The 18,326-nt window shown below is 30.7% G+C and overlaps 1 protein-coding gene across 6 annotated transcripts in view; it reads right to left on the minus strand.

Moving 5' to 3' along the window:
* Nucleotides 1-18,326, minus strand: part of LOC145254652 (inositol 1,4,5-trisphosphate-gated calcium channel ITPR3-like) — a 1,190,449-nt gene that overhangs the window by 283,147 nt on the left and 888,976 nt on the right. For all 6 annotated transcript variants that reach the window (XM_080113294.1, XM_080113292.1, XM_080113293.1 and 3 more), the window contains exons 35-38: nucleotides 18,049-18,213; nucleotides 13,866-14,104; nucleotides 11,199-11,283; nucleotides 6,450-6,637 (exon numbers count right to left, since the gene is read on the minus strand). In XM_080113294.1, coding sequence (XP_079969420.1) covers nucleotides 6,450-6,637; nucleotides 11,199-11,283; nucleotides 13,866-14,104; nucleotides 18,049-18,213 — 677 coding nt within the window. The remainder of the gene's footprint in view (nucleotides 1-6,449; nucleotides 6,638-11,198; nucleotides 11,284-13,865; nucleotides 14,105-18,048; nucleotides 18,214-18,326) is intronic.

The raw sequence follows: 18,326 nt of genomic DNA on the forward strand, positions 1-18,326 counted from the left end.
TGAACTAATCAACATTCATTTGATTGACCCCTTAAATCATGGTCTAAACAATGCGTGGTACAAATTGTAACATATTTTATGTTTTCTGCAAGATGTTTTTGAAAATGCCGCTCTCCTTATTAGGGCGATGACAACAGCATATACTTTTCTCAGGCATATACCCATTGATATTTTATATGTTTTTATGCAGAGTAATGTGATCCTCGGTTGATTAATTGTGTCTAACTGTGTCGGATATATACTCGAGAGTAAAAACAATAAAAAGAATATGCTGTTGTCAAAGCCCTAGACCTTATGCTTGACAATTATATTTTCTCAATGGTGAAAACATCAGCAAAACGTAAACGAAAGATAATTCCAGTAACAGTCATTTCATCGTGCAATCTTGCTGATTTACGTCTGATATCCCACTGATTATTGCAACTGTGTCGAATCATTTTTTTCCGTCTCAAGCCATCTTTATGTGCGTTATTGCAAAGCGAGACCATACTGATATTGAAAGACGGGGTAACTATGATAATGCATTATAAAATTGATCATAATACATGTCCCATCTTACGAGGCTACTGTAATAATTCTTTGACATTAAAACATGTGTAAAAAATGTCAAATATTCATTTTTTTCAAGAATATAAAAACCTAAGGTTTTATTACGCAACAAAAGTAGCAACAAATAATCTTAAAGTTATCAGAATTCACTCGATTGACCGTAAATTATTTGTCGTATTTCTGAGAAAAATACTGATGTCATTTGCATTATTCGTATAAAGAAGAAATGGTAGTGATGTCTAATATTTCAAGTCTTTGTACATTGCTAGTTTTGAATTCCAGTTAGTTTTTCTCGGATGTACTTAGACGTGTTTAAAGAGAAAACTGACTTGAAGAGTTAGATGTTAAACGTGAAGCCATCATCTTAGGACGTATATGGTCCTATATCGATAGAGGATTGCACCATCTATTTCTTTTGGCGACGTTATCAACAGATTTATTTTTTTTCTATTTCAGGTTTGGAGTGAAAGCCAGTCTTAAGAGTTTATTAAAACAAAGTTATTCATCAATGAAAGTCATTCATTACAACTGTGGCAAAATAGGAATCCGAGTGTTGCTGATGAAAAGAGTTTGTATATATAAGAATGAATAATAATAATAATAATAATAATAATAATAATAGTCATACAGAAATATAAAACATATTATGTTTTTGAATAGCTACGTTAATCATAACTTTTCAAAGAAATGATATTAAAATAATTTGATAAAAATACGTAATGTTAAATCATTCAATATGTTCTGCCCAAGAAACACCAGACAGAGAACAATGATATTGAATTACCAAATTCGAAACACACAATAGAATATCTGTATGATAGGCCGACACTTACTGGATATCCTAGAATGTAGACACATTTTCGACAGATATTTCTTTAAAATACTTACTTTTTGTGGAAATCACCCCAGACAAGGCATGTAGTTAATTAATGCAAGGATCTTAAAAAATACTACTTCAAGATTTAAAAATTGCCGACATTAAGTGTTAGATAGAATAGATTTTTACTCAGAAACAGTATTTTTTCCCTTATTGTCAGAAACATCCCTTATGGAATATGAGAACTAAAGGACAAAATAAAGGAAGCGAGAGTTACGCGGCTGCTGAAAGTAAACCCAAGATCTCCACTTTATATCCTCCTTAAATTAAAAACGCCTGACTTTTCGACTCTTCGAAAGTTTGAAAGCTATTTATGCAAAACAACTACAAGCAGTTATAAATAGACCTATGACAACAGCATATTCTTATCACTGATTTGACTCTCGAGAATATATCCGATACAGTTTGACACAGTTAATAAACCGAGAACCACATCACTCTATGTAAAAGCATATAAGATATCAACGGATACACACTCGAGAGTTAAAACAATGAAAAGAATATGATGTTGTACTAGTTCTACTTATTAGTCATGACTATCGGTGGTTCAGAAGATTTCTTGTAATTCTTAGTCGTCGTAAATGGAATCGATACTATCTATCAAAATTATCTTCATCAAAAGTATATAAAATTTGTATATCATATAAAATTTGTATATAATATAAAATTTGTATATCATATACACTCGTATGCCATATAAAATTTGTATATCATATACAATTTGTATATCATATACAATTTTTATAGCATATGAAATTTGTATACCATATAAAATTTGTATACCATATAAAATTTGTATATCATATAAAATTTGTATACCATATAAAATTTGTATATCATATAAAATTTGTATAGCATATGAAATTTGTATAGCATATGAAATTTGTATACCATATAAAATTTGTATAGCATATGAAATTTGTATATCATATAAAATTTGTATAGCATATGACATTTGTATGTCATATAAAATTTGTATAACATATAAAATTTGTATGCGATATAAAATTTGTATACCATATAAAATTTGTATACAATATAAAATTTGTATACCATATAAATTTGTATACAATATAAAATTTGTATACAATATAAAATTTGTATACAATATAAAATTTGTATACAATATAAAATTTGTATACAATATAAAAGTTGTATACAATATAAAATTTGTATACAATATAAAATTTGTATACCATATAAAATTTGTATAGCATATGAAATGTGTATACCATATAAAATTTGTATAGCATATGAAATTTGTATATCATATAAAATTTGTATACTATATAAAATTTGTATGCCATATAAAATTTGTATACCATATAAAATTTGTATACAATATAAAATTTGTATACCATATAAAATTTGTATGCCATATAAAATTTGTATACCATATAAAATTTGTATACAATATAAAATTTGTATACCATATAAAATTTGTATGCCATATAAAATTTGTATACAATATAAATTTGTATGCCATATAAAATTTGTATACCATATAAATTTGTATACAATATAAAATTTGTATACAATATAAAATTTGTATACCATATAAAATTTGTATACAATATACAATTTGTATAGCATATGAAATTTGTATACCATATAAAATTTGTATTGCATATAAAATTTGTATATCATATAAAATTTGTATACAATATAAAATTTGTATGCCATATAAAATTTGTATACCATATAAAATTTGTATACAATATAAAATTTGTATACAATATAAAATTTGTATACCATGTAAAATTTGTATGCCATATAAAATTTGTATGCCATATAAAATTTGTATACAATATAAAATTTGTATACAATATAAAATTTGTATACAATATAAAATTTGTATGCAATATAAAATTTGTATGCAATATAAAATTTGTATACCATATAAAATTTGTATACAATATAAAATTTGTATACCATATAAATTTGTATACCATATAAAATTTGTATACAATATAAAATTTGTATACCATATAAAATTTGTATACCATATAAAATTTGTATACAATATACAATTTGTGTTCCATATAAATTTCTATACCATATAAAATTTGTATACCATATAAAATTTGTATACCATATAAAATTTGTATACAATATAAAATTTGTATACCATATAAATTTGTATATCATATGAAATTTGTATACAATATAAAATTTGTATACAATATAAAATTTGTATACCATATAAATTTGTATATCATATGAAATTTGTATACAATATAAAATTTGTATACAATATCAAATTTGTATAGCATATAAAATTTGTATAGCATATGAAATTTGTATACCATATAAAATTTGTATAGCATATGAAATTTGTATATCATATAAAATTTGTATACCATATAAAATTTGTATGCCATATAAAATTTATATACCATATAAAATTTGTATACCATATAAAATTTGTATACAATATAAAATTTGTATACCATATAAAATTTGTATACCATATAAAATTTGTATTCCATATAAAATTTGTATACAATATAAAATTTGTATACCATATAAATTTGTATATTATATAAATTTGTATACCATATAAAATTTGTATACCATATAAAATTTGTATACAATATAAAATTTGTATACCATATGAATTTTTATATCATATAAATTTGTATACCATATATAATTTGTATACCATATAAAATTTGTATACCATATAAAATTTTTATAGAATATAAAATTTGTATACCATATAAATTTGTATACCATATAAAATTTGTATACCATATAAATTTGTATATCATATGAAATTTGTATACCATATAAAATTTGTATACCATATAAAATTTGTATACCATATAAAATTTGTATACCATATAAATTTGTATACCATATAAAATTTATATACCATATAAAATTTGTATACCATATAACATTTTTATACAATATAAAATTTGTATACCATATAAATTTGTATACCATATAAAATTTGTATACCATATAAAATTTGTATACCATATAAAATTTGTATACAATATATAATTTGTATACCATATAAATTTGTATATCATATAAATTTGTATACCATATAAAATTTGTATACCATATAAAATTTGTATACCCTATAAAATTTGTATACCATATAAATTTGTATATCATATAAAATTTGTATACAATATAAAATTTGTATACCATATAAATTTGTACATCATATGAAACTCGACTCCAAATTAAACGCATTCTGATTACACTTATTTTGTAACAACGAAAGATAGATTTTATAAAGACAAATTATTAAAAATCTATTATAAAAACAGTATTATAGTTTTAAACCTTGAAAATTTGCTTCATCAAATAATTTAAAAATAATGTATCACTTACGAGGTGTCTTAAATAAATTTCCAGACATTTTTTGTACAAACATTTAAAATTGTCGTAGATTCTTGAAAATTCAGTATGTTATTGCTATACATACTATGAGATAATTGGCCAATTTATATGATTTCAGGTTCAAATGAACAGCTACAGCAAGAACTGGAATACGCCCTACTAAAGCCTGATTGTCAAAATTGGCCTGGTGAATTTAAAAATGCAATCCGGGCGTATGGACACTTAAGAAAAAGGATATACAATAAAATTTTGTTTAAAACTTAGAAAAATGCCACAGAAACCTATGGAATGCTTCAGACTGCTTTTGGAAATCTCGAATGGCATAAGAGATTCAAGGGAGGCAGGGAATATGTGAGGGATGATGAGAAGTGTGGGGGGAGAAATGAAGTCAGAACACTAGAGTTGATTGGCCAAATAAAGAATTTCATGGATAAAGACCGTCGTGTGTCGATAGATACAATGTGCAGTTTGATGTCAGTGTGGGAACTGTACACACAATTATTGGCGAGGAACTAAAGATGTCGAAGATTTTGGCAAAGTTTGTTCCAAGGGTGCACAGAGAAGATAAGAAAGAAAGACGTTGTCATGTCAAAAAGATGGGCATGAAGATAGTTCCTCTCCTTCCTTATAGTTCAGACCTTGCTTCCTGTGACTTTTGGTTAGTCACTAAGCTCAAAGAAAACCTTAGAAGCTGTTATTATGAGACACTTGAGGAGATGAAAGAGGCTATGACAAGGATCATTGGCACGCTCACACAAAAGGAATTACATGGGGCCTCTCAAAAGTTGTTGAAACGGTACAAATGCATTGCAGCCGGAGGAGATTACTTCGAAGGGGACTAGAGTTCCATGTGTGTACTATCAATAAAACTAAGGTACTTCGTATATGTCGGTTAAAGCATGAGGTACCCCCCTAAATCGATATATACTCAGCATAAAATGACCTAATATGTCGATATGCTGTAAATCCATATATACTCAGCATAAAATGACTTAATGTGTCGATATGCTGTAAATCCATATATACTCAGCATAAAATGACCTAATGTGTCGATATGCTGTAAATCCATATATACTCAGCATAAAATGACCTAATGTGTCGATATGCTGTAAATCCATATATACTCAGCATAAAATGACATAATGTGTCGATATGCTGTAAATCCATATATACTCAGCATAAAATGTCCTAATGTGTCGATATGCTGTAAATCGATATATACTCAGCATAAAATGACCTAATGTGTCGATATGCTGTAAATCCATATATACTCAGCATAAAATGACCTAATGTGTCAATATGCTGTAAATCCATATATACCCAGCATAAAATGACCTAATGTGTCGATATGCTGTAAATCCATATATACTCAGCATAAAATGATGTAATGTGTCGATATGCTGTAAATCCATATATACTCAGCATAAAATGACCTAATGTGTCGATATGCTGTAAATCCATATATACTCAGCATAAAATGACCTAATGTGTCGATATGCTGTAAATCCAAACAAAACAAAAGAGATTCGTTTGCACATATTAAAAAAAAAAAAATGGGACCAGATCATGAAAAAGATTAACGTTAAAAGGATCCCCAACTTTATAACCATCTAACATAAAGAAAAATAAATGAAATGTGTATAATTCTTTGTTGTTTGTTACGTACGTGTCGTGAGGCAATTCTCCGATTCCTGTTTCCACTACAGCCACCGAATTCTTCATGTAAACATGGTGCAGACACCGGAGAAAAGGCTTCTTCAGACAATTGTCAATCCGCTGGTTGTTAAGGATCCACAGAAGGTCGTCAAATGGAAGGATAGTCTGGCACAAGGACTCAATGAACATATTCTCGCCCTATGAAAACAAGCATAATAAGCAAAGCAAATAAACCAAGAAAATAAACGACAATGTATTTTTTTAAACAATGTTCAGTCCGTAAGGGTGTACAGGAATTAGGAAAAAAAAAGGCAAGATGATTCGAACATTGTTCCAGTAATAACAGTTAGCAACGCCGAATGATGACTTCCAAGGCGACACGTTGTTGCGTTATGAAAATAATTAGTTTTGCGCTATGCGTGAATGATATCATTCCTGGCAGCAAATAAAGTCGTTTTTTTTTAAAGTTTAATAAAAGAAATTCTTATCTATATATTATTTATTGATTATATAATGTTATAAATTGAATTTAAAAATAAAATTCTTAATACTGCAATATTTTAAGTTATAAATTTATTATATTTTTTTACTAGAATATCTTGTCCTTTTCTTTTCCAGTTTTAACAACTAGTCCTTTACTTTTTCATGGTTAAGCTTAATCATATTACTTTTCATGCTCACATTTTTCTATTGTAATCCATGATTTTTCCAGGCTTCTAGTAAATTCACTTGTTCTTTGTTTAATTTCAGTCTTATTTTTTTTGCCCCCATAAACATAGCATACACATATGTAATAATAATGTACGACACGCGTCTGCTTTAAATACCTTCCAACTTATCTCCCTTTTATTCTGTCTGTTTTCCTTATTACTTCTTTTTCGCGAGAGCGGTGAATTGGTAGCAGCAGTAGTCGCTGAAGCGACGTGGTTGCTATGGAAACCAGTCATAAAATGCGCCGCTCACCTCCTTACGTTTTTTACGATTTTGAACACCAGTAAATTCATCAAAACTTTCGTTTTACTGAACGAAAATTAAAATTTATTTTCACAATATAGATGAGAAGGTGATCTATAAATTGTAATAATTGTTTGAAATTTGGTCGAAAAATGAGTGAGCGGTGGGGCTTTAAAGCAGTTTTAAATGACTTTAACTGCCACTTAATCATATCTTCAAACACTACTGTGTTTGAATGATTGATAGCGTGTGTTATTTTCTGTGCCATACTTACATCCAGATCGTTTAATTGTTATGTACTTCCATTTCTAGTAATAAATAATTTTACCAAGAATTCTTAATAAGTTTTGGTTTCAGTTTCGATTATAGCTGATGGCACTCAAGTCATTTAATTTTTTTCTAAATAATTTTACTAAGAATTCTTCATAATTTTGGTTTCGGTTTCGATTGTAGCTGATGGCACGTAAGTTATCTATTTTTTTAATAAATAATGTTGCTAAGAATTCCTAATAAGTTCTGGTTTCGGTTTCGATCATAGCTAATGGCACTCTAATAATCTATTTTTTTTTAAAATAATTTTATCGAGAATTTTTCATAAGTCTTGGTTTCGGTTTCGATTTTAGCTGATGGAACCTTAGTAAACTATTTTTTTATAAATACTTTTAACAAGAATTATTCATAAGATTTGGTTTCGGTTTCGATTGTAGCTGAAGGAACTAAAGTTATATATATATATATATATATATATATATATATATATATATATATATATATATATATATATATATATTGTTGGGATTCGGTTTCGATTCAAGCTAATGAACCCAATTCATATAGATATATTTTTTATTTTTGAAATCGCAATTTTATAACAACATTAACTCTATAATAATATATACAAAATCTGCAGGAATTACAATATCATATTTAAGCGTACTTTACGACCTGGCTACGCCGGACGTCCTTGCTAGCTTGGATAAATACTTTTGCAGTTTTAACAAAAAAGCCACAATAATACCATAGCGTCGCCATTTTCGCTGAACATCTACAGAATGCCAACATCAATATATTACATATGAATGAGTCCTCTGTGGAATTTCCACAGGTGCCGCTAGTTTCCGATTATTATTTTATTGATCTTAATCATGTTAAGACAGACATTATTGTGAAGTGTTATTTATTTATTTATTGCTTGGTATTAAGAGTGTTAACGGAAGCGAGTTATTTGCCTGCTAGTTCAGAGACTCCAACAAAAAAGCGATTTTCAGACTCGCAATTATCTCTTTTAAGCGCAATAATTTAGATCTCTTTTGCACGTGATTCATTATCGTAGACCCTTGACAATTGCGTGATTGATGTACATCTTATGAGATGGCTGATCAATTTTATGATTTCAGGTTCAACTGAATAGTTATAGCAGATGTTTTGTGAAATTATTTTCAGGATCTGATAGTTTCTATGATTATAGAATTACTAGCAGTTTAGCCCAGTTTTGCTCGGGCCCTATGTACTGTCTATAACTTTATGTGCATGCATGCATATATATATATATATATATATATATATATATATATATATATATATATATATATATATATATATATACTCGGGTTTTTTTTATTCAACAGTAATGGACTAGTTAATTCAACGAGGTTGTTAGATAGTGCTCAATAAAAAGAGCTGATAATACTTATTATATATATAAAAGGTTATTCATTGAACATTTGAACATTTGAATAGTCAAGTCGCTGCCTGATGATATCTGTTGTTTGATTGAAACAAGTAGCTGTTTGTAGCAGCGGGATGTAAACATGTTTATATAACAATAAACAAGTATATATATATATATATATATATATATGTGTGTGTGTGTGTGTGTGTGTGTGTGTGTGTGTGTGTGTGTGTGTGTGTTAAAAAGTTTAACTCATGTTCAGGTAACCTACATCTAAAATTTCAAGTGTTTAAATCCAAAATTGGCGAAAACCTTTCGTAGAGTTTGCAAAGGTCAACTCTTTCAACTTAAAAAAAAACTTGGTCCATGTCTGAATACCCTTTATGTAAAATTTCAAATGTTTAGACCCAAAATTGGCCGAATAGTTTGCTAGATACCGCAAAAGTTAAATCTTTTGAGCTTTGACGACTTGAAAGCCAAATTTTCGGCCGAAAACCGATTAAAAAGCTTGCCCTATCTCTGAATACACTTTATGTAAAATTTCAAATGTTTAGATCAAACATTGGCTGAGAGGTCAATTCTTTTAAAACTTTTACCCCGATTTGGACCCCTTAACACTTATTGTTTTGGGCTCAAATCAAGTTAAAAAGTTTGATCCATGTACAAGTACATATAAAATTTCAAGTGTTTAGATTGAAAATTGGCAGAGGAGTTTGATAGAATTTTCAGAGGTAAAATCGTTGAACTTTGACCCTTTGACAGCCAAATTTCTCGTCGAAAAGTGATTAAAAAGATTTTCCCAAATCTCAATACCCCTTATGTCAAATCTCGAGTTTGTAGACCGAAAATTGACAGCAACAACCGAATATCAGGTGGATCAAACTCTCTACTAGGCACTATGGAATGGCGATGCTTATTGCCCATAGCTTTGTGTGATATACAACATCTGGTATTCCCAAAAGATCACTCATCTCAATGACCATGCTCAATGGTTGCTTAACTCCGGTAATCTAATAGGAACTGGTGTGTCAATGTAGTTATGCCCTAGATAAAATACAAAAATATACTGTCAGCGTCTCTTAATTCACCTAGCTTTGTCATGGCTAACCGCAAAAAAGGGATTATGACGTTTATTTTGCTGACTATTGAAAAAAATTGAAAAAGATTTGCACTGAAGTGACCCACACGCATAAAAATGTTCTGACATTGCATATAATGAGCCCAAGAAAATATATCTACAATGATAAAACTGCTACAGTGTCCCTGTTCAGGCATTCAAATAAATCACAAATGTTTTATGGACAGTAGAAACACAAGCTAATTATTTTAAATAAACATGAAATTTATGCAAAACTCATTAGAGTAACACAAACATTTTCTTCATAAGTTGACTTTTTTGTATGAATTTCTAATCATTGAGTAAACCGTATTTATAGTTTATAAATAGCAAAAGAAAGAGGCAGAGTGTCAAATATTAGGGCGACGACGTTATATTACGAGATTTGATCGCAAAATTGTTTTTAATAACGCCATTTTGGAAATTATTGAATTAATCCGTGTAATTTATTACAGATTTTGAAATGAAAGACTCACGTCGACAACTTTTCATAATTTGCTATAGTGATAGTTTCCTTCAGTGATGACAGGCTACGGATACCTACTGTAAGGATGCCTGCGCGTGAAATATTTGTGAACAGAGTTGCGCAATCTTCAACCACACCATTTCTGAGTCGGCGTTGTTAAATACCAAAGTGGCAAGTGGAAGTTTCAGGACTATTGAAAGCAATGCTCAAATAAGCGGGGGGGGGGCACATATAGAGCCTAGAATTCCCAAATGGTCACCCATCTGATACTAGCCAGGCTCGATGTTGCTTAACTTCGGTGATTTGATGAGAACCGGCGTGTCAACGTGATTATACCGTATTTGCTATATTAATCGGAATATATCTTAGTCAGATGGAGCAACGTCTCGAGTACAAGGTGGATGAGGTAGACTTTTCAAAACGTCCGATTATGTAAATATAGCACGTGGACGTTTTCTTCGAGCGATTTTCATAGATGAATACCTGCAAGACATATTAAAAGATAAAACCAAAGCAATATGACGTGGTATTGGTTATGAAAGGGACTCACCTCGGCGCAGGCAGCCAGCAGATCCAGCAGACTTATATAATATCTTAGAGTTTCCATCATGGACGGATTCATGAGGATCTTTTCTCTAAAATAATGAAAATACAAACAAACAGTATATCATGTTTAGTTGAAAATATTGGTTATAAGCATGTTATGCTTCATTAAGTTTTGCAATACTATGCAATATTATGCCTTTTTTTTTAAAATATAATTTTCACACAAATCTCCTTCATGTCCGGCAGTGTTCATAAGTTTTTTTTTATTGGAATGTCTTCGATAAATATCGATAATCGATAATCGAAAAAAAAATCTGGAAACAAGGAAATCGGCGATTGTGACTAAAGGTAATGCATTATAAAGCCTAACATCACAAGTATATTTGAAAGTTTTTTTTTTACTACATAAGCGGAAAGGCCAGACAGATAAAGTAGGTTCTTTGATATGACAGGGGCGCATTCGAAATGAATGGTTCTGTTTTAGATCACGATTGAACCATTATAGATGACTTTTGCATTTTAAACTTTAATTCAAGCCAATATCATCGCACAACTAGAAAGGCTAGTCATATAAAATCAACAGTAGGTTCTTTGATATGACAGGTGCGCGTTTGAAACGACTGTTTCTTTTTAAAGCACAGCTGAACCATGATATTTGATATTTGCATTTTAAACTTTAATCCAAGCCATTATATATAAAATGATTTTATAACATAAGCAGTAGGTTCTCTACAGTGCAATTCTGCGGGGATGGTTTGAAAAAATAGGCGATTTTACCGATTCTGATGACAATAAAGTATGGGAGGGTGAAACATTCGTTGATCATCTTTCAATCCCGGGAAATGTCAGGTCTACCTGCAAGAATGTATATATATATATATATATATATATATATATATATATATATATATATATATATATATATATATATATAATCGATTTGTGATCGAACTATATCTCCAGATGACCATGAATCTATTTTTGTTTTAAAGACAAAATGAGATATTATCATTTCTCTTAGCCGGTGTAACATAAAATATGCCCCTTTAAAATTTATTTATCTATATAAATAAACAACTATTTTATTTTTAAGTTAAGAATTTTTCGATTTTCGATACTTAACGAATAAATTTCTGTAAAAAACATATCTAAGAACATTGCCAGATATAAAAAAAATCTTTTGAATGAAATCTGCAAAAAATAGGCTCAGCCGTTTTGGTTACTTTGAGGAAGGAACTCACACACGTACACACAAAGACACTTTTAAATATTATATATATATATATATATATATATATATATATATATATATATATATATATATATAGGAACCCTTTTTCGGGGTCAACGGCCAACTAGCACCGTGTGTTTGTGTGCATATATGTGTGTGTTGGGGTGGAGGGGGATCTTGTAAGCCGTGCAGAAGCAAATCTCTGATTTAAAAAACCATAAAGCGGGAGACCAGTACCCGCATTAAGCTGGTTTGCAGCTTAACATGTTGCTGGCTATCTTGCTCATGCTTGTTGCTGGATCTCAACATTTTGAACCGAGAGAGAGAGAGACTTAGCTGTCGTACAAAGCTAAGACTCTGTAACATCATTTGTGTACAGATACTCCCTCAGGCATGTGTCTATTAAAATGGTCCTGTGGCGATAGAAGTCATTTTTGGGCTCATGGACCGAGAGAGTGGCACTCGTCTGACAAGACGTTGCAATCATCATCATATATGTAGATAGAGAAATAGTTTTTTTTCCAAGACATATATTGTCTGCATCTTTTTGCTTGGATTCTTTTGTAATTCTTTTATTAGTTTTTTTTAAGTTTTGAGTGAAACTGGCCGATGTACTTACCTTACTCATTGTTTGCCCTACTATTTGTGATCCATTCGGAGTGACCTTATAGGATGAGTATGAAATAACAAACGAATATTTTTAAATATTTAGTGACGGTTTGAGCGGGAACCACGTGATTGGTTGTTATATTAATACACTATTAATATTCAAAGCATTTTAGGGTGTTTTCTCATTGTTACCGAAATTAATTTTGTTCATGGATAGCTTTTTAGTTTCTGCATAAATTCGAAGCTCTGTACATACGCACTAAAAAAAACTTTTAAGAGAGAAGGTGAGCGAGCGAGAGAGATATCCACATAGAGAGAGAGAGAGAGAGAGAGAGAGAAAGAAAGAGAGAGAGAGAGAGAAACAGACAGACAGACAGGGACAGAGAGAGAGAGAAAGTGAGAGAGAGAGAGACTTGCATGTTTCTAGCTCTCTCTCTCTCAGTCATAGAGATATTCATTCATTCATTCATATATATATATATATGTGTGTGTATATATATATATATGTATATATATATGTATATATAGCAAGAGAGAGATAAATAGAGAAATAAGCGGAGAGAGACAGCTAAAGAGAGAGAGAGCAATAGAAACATGCATACATACATACATACATACATACAGATATTCATTCATACATAGATAGATAAATAGATACATAGGGATAGATAGATTGATAGATCAATAGATAGATAGATAGATAGATAGATAGATAGATAGAGAGAGAGAGAGAGAGAGAGAGAGAGAGAGAGAGAGAGAGAGAGAGAGAGAGAGAGAGAGAGAACGAAAACGAAAACGAAAACGAATGATACGTAGACGTAATATTCAAACCTGTTTTCCCGGGGAAAATCCAGTACGAAGGCAACTTTTTTGTAATTCTGCATAATGTACTTCATAACGTAGGCTTGGTTTCGTTTTAGAGTGAGCCCTGTTCCTAGAACCTTGACGATCATACTTAGTAGGTCGAGAAACTGGGGGGCTTTCTCCTGCAATTCAGCGGCACGATTGACGATTTTTTGGATTTGTCGAGGGTGAATCTTTAAACAGGTTGTCTGGTTTCCAGCGAATACCTAAAAAAAAAAATTCAATTAAAAGAATTGAGAAACGTAGGAATAGAAAAATCGCAATTTCAACAATATAATTGAATTACTTGGATTATTCTCATCTTGAGTGTTGTTTTTACATTTCGGATGATGATGTAAGCCCCGTCCTTCTTCAGGTCTCTTTTCGATTTCCAAGTTCGACAGAAAGATTCACGAATTCGACAAGAGGGACCTGAAGAAACGTTGTGAAAATAACACTCAAGATGAGAATGTTAGTCTAAATAATCCAACTTATCAACCTTCATCTAAAACATTTGGAAATATTATTGAGTTAATTCAATCAAAATCTTTGCCATTTTCTTTTCACCATCTACAAACACATCATCATCTATAATTATCTAAAACTGATTTCTTAATACAAAAATACTAGGAGTGTTTTTTAAATTGAATTACAGCACAGAAAACTATTTTTATTCATACAAATATGTAATTTCTTCCAAAGGTTAATTTATCGCATTTATAATTTAAATACAATTTCGGGATATGACTCCGCGATTCACGTTGGTATAGAGGTCGATTTTTTTCAAACTCTACGCATGCTAAGCACACATGTCTGACTGTGACTTGCAAGGCCGGGCCCAGGCATAGCCTCGCTTACCCGCCACAGTCAATGTCAACTGGTTTTGTCGTTCGATTCTTCTCTAGCACCTGGTTCTGATCTCAAGTTCACTTTTTCATCCGTTTAATCGACCAGCAAAGATGCTATTCAATCTCGCAACCGTACCCTGCGAATGGCTACCAGCGCTGAATCAATGACAGTAACTGTCTCCCTTGTTCTTGATCGGACATTTTATATTTGTCTGTCTTTTCCAGAACAGACTCTATCATTTTTGACGCTCTACAAAAATTGTGATTAAATTGAAAGTGCGAAACTGTGCTATAGCATGTAAATTTGTAGTCGGATATTTTGACTGGTGTTGACGAAAAAAAATCCCCTAATATATTTTGGCCGGATGATAAGTTATTTAACAATATTCTGTACTGGATACGCCATTACTATTGTATTTAATTAGTCTAAAATTAAAATTTATTAAAAAAAATTCCATTTAAACAAAAACTGTTTGATTTAATTACTTGTTTATGGTATTTATTTTGTAATAAATATATATTTTATTAATAAATAAACTAATGTTTTTCATAACTTGTTTCAGAATAACTTGTTTAAATCCCAATTATACAAAACAGTTTTGATTTCTTATTTGTTAATAATTAATGATTAAATAATCTGTTGACATTTGTTGATAATTAATGATTAAAGAATCTGTTGACAACAAAGAATCATTTGAAAAAAAATGGCAAAAATTTAATGGAAGATTTTTCCACTAAAACCGATTGAATATCTGTCAAAAAAAAAAGATTGAAGGGTGACAATCAAAAGTGACCAAGCAAGGATCGGGGTTGAAAAAAAAATGCTCTTTAAGCGACCTGCCCAACAGGGTCTGGTAAAAAAAAAGCCATCTAACTTTGACTGGAGTAAAGAAGTAATGGTATCCTGAATATCAAAACTTGGACTAGACCTAGAAGGGAATGACCGAACATAGATTTATAGGTATGTAATCACCTCCTATCATCCTTCTACTCCGAATTATGACTATAAATATCAGTTGCTGATCTTCATTGATGTTCGTTACAATTTCCTCCGAAACCGAACTCACAAGACATAATTATCATTGTCATCTCCTTCATTTTCTTTTCACGTACTAGACTTAAGATTTGGGCATCATTATAGAGAGCCAAATTATATTGAATCTATATTCTGGTTAAATAAAAATGTCTACTTTTTATATACAACTTTAATTCTTTCTTCGACATTGTCTTATTTGTTTTCTATCAAGTTGTAAGAATGGTCGTCATAATCAGAACTCTGTAATAAGCATTATCAAAATTATAAAATAGAATTCAGCACTGGGAGGAGGGCAGTGGTACATATATTATCTCATTCATTATCGAGAAACGCCGGGTGTGCCTGATAGTTAAATATACAATAAGAACAAAAGATAAAAGAAAATAATAAGAAAATATTGTAGTTTTATTGTAAGAATGACAGTAACTTAATCATGACAGACCACTAAAATGTTCTTAGTAATTACCGGGTAACGCCGGATGACGTTTCTAAGTTTTATTAAATTGAATCGCTCGAGACAAGGCATGGAGCCACTTGATATAAGAAACCAAAAGTACTATTTAAATCTCTAGAAGAACTTACAGTGTATTTCTTTTTAAATATTAATTTTATTGAAAACAAAACTTATGGGTGAAAGAGTGACAGACAAAATAAAAACGCCCATATATATATATATATATATATATATATATACATATATATATATACATATATATATATATATATATATATATATATATATAGAGAGAGAGAGAGAGAGACAGCTCTTAAATTTTTATTCGTTAAAAGATAGCAAAAGTTATAGCCTGTTTACATAGAATCAGTGCTTTATGACAAATTGACGGTTTGCGTTATGTACTAATTCATATCAATTCCTAACTGTGCATCAGACGTAAACCATTATCAGCTAGTTCGCTGTACGCTGTCATAACAAAAGTCCATATAAAATTTCTTCCAGATCGGTCCAGTAGTTTGTCGGTACACGACGGAGAGAGAGAGCGCCATAATATATATATATATATATATATATATATATATATATATATATATTTGTTTTCACAAGTGACAGCACGATCTTTAACAAAGTCGTCCACGCAATTCCAAACATCACCGCCGAATCGATACGCCACACCACGAACAAACACCGTTGAATCGACACACACGTTCTCAAGCAGGACCGAACATTCTCGCCGAATCGACACGCCACGATACGAAAATGCAATAACGCGAGACACATTATCAAAGAAGCGTATTTCAAAAACCTCCGAATCACTTATCGGCTTGTTCTTTTCATAGCCACTGAGCGAAACTAAATCGTCACTTTGGGGTAAGATGAGTGTAGTTCATTAGTGGACTTGATTTGCAATCGAAAGATCCCGAGTTCGCTTTTCACCGCAGGTAGGCCTGGCTCATACGCTTGTACGCTTCTACGCATGCTCGGCACATAGTTTTCGAGAAACGTGGAACAGAGAGACAAACTAATATAAATATAGATATACAAAGCAAGAAGAAAACCACTGATCTCTCATATTTTCTTTAAATAACATAGACTTTAATATCACCCGAATTTTAAACACATACCCGGTATGTATTCCAAGTTTTAATAAAATATGGCTGTTATATTTCTGTATTTTTTTTTAGATGGGATTGATTATTTGTATTAGTTGTATTATTAAAACTACTGTTCTCATCTTGATTGTTATTTTCACGATGTTTTCACTGTCGTTGATTCTGACTATTTTCAGGTGTATCTTGTCGAACGCTGGAATCTTTCTGCCGAACTCTGAAGTCCGCACAATATTTCGAATGAAACCATTTATTTAATCCATAGGAGTAGCATGCTCTCATTCCGTAAGCCATAACCGGATAGAACTCTTAAGCAAATCGTATTTGCATTCCTCCTATCGTCTGCATTAAGGATTGAACCTTAAACCTCTAGAAGAGTGTCGCTTAAAAATTAATTTTTATTTAGTACTTTATCTGTTACGCCATGGGGATACACTTGAAGAAGTTCGGAAATTACGTCGACCGAAGCGTTATGCAAATATCACCCAAGATGAGAATAATATAAATAATTCAAAGAATGGCTGCGTTTTTTTTTTTTTAATGTTAATATTTTCTAAGGCAATTTTCAAGCAGAAAACCGGACAATTCTTATGAAGGTTAGTAATGTATATTTTATGTATTTACTGAATACAAAATCCAATACGGGACATAGTTAAAAAGAAAATAAAGCGTTCATACAGATAGGCAAAACGTATCTTAAACCATTAAAAAAGCCACTGACCTCTTTTAAGGCGATCGCCAAGTCGGATTCAGCCACCCTGACGTCAAGCAGGACGTCAAGGCGGTCAAATATGTGCGTTTGGACAGCGTTGTTTTCTTTTGCCAAAAGTTTTAACAGACAAAGTGTCTTTCGAAACACTTCTCTCATGCCACCATACTGTTCTTGCTGAAAAATAAAATGCAAATTACAATAACGTTGTAGAAAAAAATAGAAAAGTAATATACGAGGTGCATTCAAAACGGTTATGAAAAAAAAAGATTGTGTATTTCACTAATTTT

Source organism: Euprymna scolopes, chromosome 30 (genome assembly GCF_053919585.1).
Source record: "Euprymna scolopes isolate OS-2025 chromosome 30, ASM5391958v1, whole genome shotgun sequence".
NCBI classification, from domain to species: domain Eukaryota; kingdom Metazoa; phylum Mollusca; class Cephalopoda; order Sepiida; family Sepiolidae; genus Euprymna; species Euprymna scolopes.